The sequence below is a fragment of the Dendrobium catenatum genome, unplaced genomic scaffold (genome assembly GCF_001605985.2).
Source record: "Dendrobium catenatum unplaced genomic scaffold, ASM160598v2 fragScaff_scaffold_1055, whole genome shotgun sequence".
NCBI lineage: Eukaryota > Viridiplantae > Streptophyta > Magnoliopsida > Asparagales > Orchidaceae > Dendrobium > Dendrobium catenatum.
This window is the reverse complement of record NW_021319517.1, coordinates 348593-353353: the sequence shown is the minus strand read 5'-3', so window position 1 is coordinate 353353 and position 4761 is coordinate 348593. Positions and strand designations below refer to the sequence as shown.

General features: G+C 35.3%; 1 protein-coding gene across 2 annotated transcripts in view; it reads left to right on the top strand.

Moving 5' to 3' along the window:
• Positions 1-4517, top strand: part of LOC110100688 (protease Do-like 7) — a 76456-nt gene extending 71939 nt beyond the window's left edge. For both annotated transcript variants that reach the window (XM_020828300.2, XM_020828299.2), the window contains exon 24: positions 4050-4517. In XM_020828300.2, the coding sequence (XP_020683959.1) occupies positions 4050-4223 (174 nt within the window). In that variant the 3' untranslated portion in view covers positions 4224-4517. The remainder of the gene's footprint in view (positions 1-4049) is intronic.
• The last annotated feature ends 244 nt before the right edge of the window (positions 4518-4761 follow it).

Sequence of the window (4761 nt, the reverse complement as noted above, 5' to 3'; positions counted from 1 at the left end):
ATGTATTTCTATACGTATCTGATTGACGACTAGCCTTAATCAAAAGTTCTCTCTCGTGATCGGGAGGGGTAATTAACTATAGGGGCTTGCGCCTATAGGAAACCAGAACTCAGATCATAAAGTCCTCACAAAATGAGGGCGAAATCTCTGGGTAGTGTCTTATCTACAAACCCATCTGCCTTCCAAAATTTACCTCGGAACTTAGTTCGTTAAAACTCCCTCGCCGAATAAGAAAAGCGAGTGGAGGCCGAGGCCGAATTTTCGGAGCCCACAAGGGAACAAAAATAAATTAAAATTAAATTAACATAAAATGAGACCACATTTACTAAAATGAGAATGAGACTAAATTGAAACAAGCCTTGCATGAGATTTGTAATGAACGTGACGGTTCGCCAACAAGTATAAACTAGGTATTTCCCTTAACTTTCGCAAACAGGATGAAAATGAACTAAATGGGGCTCCATATTTATAACATGAAATTTGATTTTCTATGGGGCCCATCAAGCTAAATCCCAACCATAAAAAGGCAATAAAAGACTCATGTGAAAAATATGTCAATATTCTATTTCGTGACACCTCACCTCAGGATTTGCAATACATGCGCATGCGGATGAAACACGAATAATACTTAACATAAAATGTAAATCATATGTATGATCCCACAATAACATATGCCCGTGGATGCCTACCACGTCAGACCCTTACATATCTCCGACAATTGTTTCATGTAAATGCCTCTGAATGAAATAAAATAAGCTAACATGTTGCAAGTCACAGCTTTATGAGTGTCCTAAATAAAGTATGTGCTTGTAAAGAAGGGAAAACTAATACACATCCTGGGAAGACATTGTGCACAATTCATCATATCATTGAATCCAAATTTTCGCATGTGCTCCAATAAATATGTTAAGTGCTTAAATTCATCTTCTAAAAATGCTACTCGGGTTAAAAATAAAATGGAAGAAAAAAGGGAGCTCAACCGTCATTTTACTTCAAAATTCATACATTTTTTTTAACCATCCGCATGTACTCTGATCAATGCATCGAATTCCTAAACCCAAAGTTCGAGAATGTTGCACGAGTTAAATATGAACATAGATTTTAAGTCCAATCCTCCTTAAAGAGATCAGACTCGACGAAAATTAAATTAATAAGCGAATAAAGGACCTTAAAATTCACAAAAGTATTTGCTTTTTACATTCACATTAAACCTTCAAATCATTTTTAAATAAAATTCATCAGAAAAATGAAAACTCTAGATTTTAATGTTCGTGTGACAATTCACAAGTTGTACTTGATCCTCTATTCATCGGCAAATAAAGCTAACAATGTTCAAACAATAAAATAAAATTATCTAAAAATCTCAATGATAACTGTATTAAAAGTGAACCTCAACTGGAGTAGTCAATTCTCAAAATCTATCAAAATTTTAAAATTCAACTTCTATTTAAAATTAAAATTTTAAAATAATTATTCACATAAAACTTAAAGCACAATCCATCCACCCTTCATAGTCATTTGTCTAAAAGGGTAATTCACGCTATTGAATAACATTCTGCCTCACCCGAAAAGAGAGTTTATAAGGGTGCTCACGTCCTCTTCCGTGCCAACTATCAAAACATAAAAGGAAAGGAAATACAATGGGGGACGGTTTAAAAGAAGATCGTGAAAATCCCCAATGCCAAGTGAAAATCCCCAATCAAATCAATGCTTTATTTGAAAGATAAGCCAAGTTCTAAAGCATCTACCTCCAAGCCATTGACTCGGGAAAACTATAGCCATGCCAGCTTCTCTTGATATGGAAAATTGCCCTTCAAAGTCTTACCAAAGATGCCCAAGAGAGCAAATAAGCATAGGAAATTGAAGAAGAAGACAATCCCAATCCAAATGGTCTTCATAACCTGGAGGACCATCATAAACCAGTGAGGCGACTTGTCACACTCATAGACTTTCATGTCCAAGATGCACATAGACAGAACAAAAGAAGGTGATAGCAAAGAAGCGGATGGAGAGTCAATTCCTATGGAAGGAGAGTCAATTCCTATGGAAACATGTCGAATCATCTCGGTGATGTTGAATATTTCACCAAGAGCTCCTTTTGAACTCACCATAGTAACTGCTCCAACAAAGGTAATTCGGTGAGGAGATTCCAAAGTTATTACCTCAGCAAAAGAAATGCATTTTGGGTTAGCAACTTTTGAGTCTTGTCTGATGGTATTGTAGACGAACTATAGTTCATAGGAGGATTTATACTTCCTAGATGAAAATGAGTTAGAATCAGATATAGCATCACGCATGGAGCACATGAGGTTGGATAGCGACTATGAACCTCCATCTGAATCATCTAAAGCAAGAAATGTTGACTCTGAAGAAATTGTTTCATCAGATGAAAATGAGTCAAATGAAGTGGTCTAAATACAGTTGAAGAGTGGTAAGGTTTCCACCTCCATCAAGAAAAGGATCATCAAGCAAAAGATAAAGAGAATGATATAGTTATCAATGAATAAATCATCACCAAGGATGCCAAGAGGAAATCCACTACTTCAAATAAAGGGGATAGATTATAACATCTCATCTCATCTAAGAAAGATCCTAACACAACTCAGCATATATGAAGCTCTCTTAATGTCCTAAGATCTCTATTAGATTTTGATCCAGGGTCTGAAAGGCTAGGAAAGATATAAAGCATATTTTGTTGAGATGTTTGATTGAATTTCTGCAAACACAATGAATTAGTCATCGAGATCTCTAGAGAATACCTCATGCTTGGAATGGCAGAGCATAATCACCCTCTTTATTTCATGGAAAAGGGTGAGGGCATCATGATAAGTCAGATCCTGATTGACCTAGATTGGAGGGGTTAGGTTTGACAATCTAAAAATCAGCTCCTTAATTACTGTGCCTTTAATCAATCTCGTAATACACCTTCTGCCAGCTTGCAACCATAAAATCTTCCATCGACGGGCATCCTGATGCACACATTCCCTAATGACATGCTACAGCTAGCTCTTTCTTTCTATCCTGGAGCCACTACTTTCCTAATGTGTGGAATAAATTTAAAACTTTGCATGCATTACATACCTTATTATAATTAATTCGGTCTATTTTATTCCCTTTTTTTCCTTTCTCCCTTGGGGTTTTTTATGGCTTTATCTCTACACTAGTTTATTTATAAATCAAGACCCATCAATTTGGCTAGGTTCTTTCCTATAAGTATCATACATATTCTATCACTTGGAATAAGAAAATTATATAGTATTCTTCTCATATTTTTCAGTAATTTTTTCATGAAAAATGTTGTATGTCCTTTCAGAATTTATCTTTTCAATTTGATGTCAATTTGACCCCCTTTATATCAATGGCTCATCATGGAGCCCCATCCATGAATTCCATCATCATGTTACGTGTCTTCAAAATCTTGATATTTAGATCTGATGTAACTGAAAGCATTAGGCAAAACAAGCGCAGTAAGTGAATGATTACAGCAAGGTCAAACGCCCTAGTATAATCTTTAAACGAGCTATAAAATTATATATGGCAAATACACCAAATTGAATGTCATTAAGGTTTCGTTTGGGACGGCTTTCTTACTGCTACTTCTTAAAACAACCTTTTTTATAATTTTTTTAATTTTTGTACTAGAAATCTACTTCAAAAAATGGTAAAAAGCCATCCCAAAAGAAGCATAAATATTCCACTAGGACAAAAGAGCATGTGGTTTCTGAAGATTTGTGTATGTCTAATTTAGGTTTATTTCATATGGTATAAACCAGGAGGTTTAAAGCTGTCACAAGATGAAGCAGGTTTAACGCTCTAGGGTTTTAGTGAATAGAAGAAAGTAGCTTCTTTTGACTTTAGGTCTCGTTTGGGACGACTTTCTTACTGCTTTCTAAAGCAGCTTTTTAGTACAACAAATTTTTAAACTAAAAAACTACTTCAAAAATAGGAAGAAAGCTATCTCAAACGAAATCTTAGTCTTCACTTGGCTCTTCTATTTCATGTAGCTCTCTAAATCTCAGATAACATTTTGGTGATGTATTTTTCTCCAGGGACTGGAGCATGGGGAGTTTGTGCGTGTGAAGACGGTTCACTTGAATGGGAAGCCTCGAGTGCTCACTCTAAAGCAAGATCTTCACTATTGGCCTACTTGGGAGCTTAAATTTGATCCAGATACTGCAACTTGGCGTAGGAGAATGATCAAATCATTGAATTCCACAGCCTGAGAGTCTCAACAAATGGTATTAATGCACTTCTACAGGAGCTTTTGGTTACAGATTGCATTGCTAGAAGGTTAAAAAAGTATTAAACACTGTACAAGATTTGATTGCGTGTATTTATTTGTATACACTTATAGTTGTTTCAGGACTTGCATAAAATTTTAGTGTAGAAATGACTGGTTATGTAACTACTGTCTGTGTTAAGCACTCGAGTCTGTACCTATATAGAAAGTATTACCAAAATCCATATCAGGTTTCTTAAAATCTGTTATGTATAATTCATCTATAATTTTATTTTCTTTTTTGTTTCTCTAATTGCTTTGAGAATTTTTATTTGGTCCAGTGAACGTGCGTAGAGCTACATTCGGCCGACACTGAGATCGCAGGCACAAAACAAGAAATACCGAGCAAATACCGAGCAATACCAACAATAACGAGAAATATCATTATGTGAAGACCAAATACTGAGCAATACCGAGTAATACCAAAAACATCGAGTTTTTTTTTAGAAAAACTCGGTATTTTTTGGAATTACTCGATATTG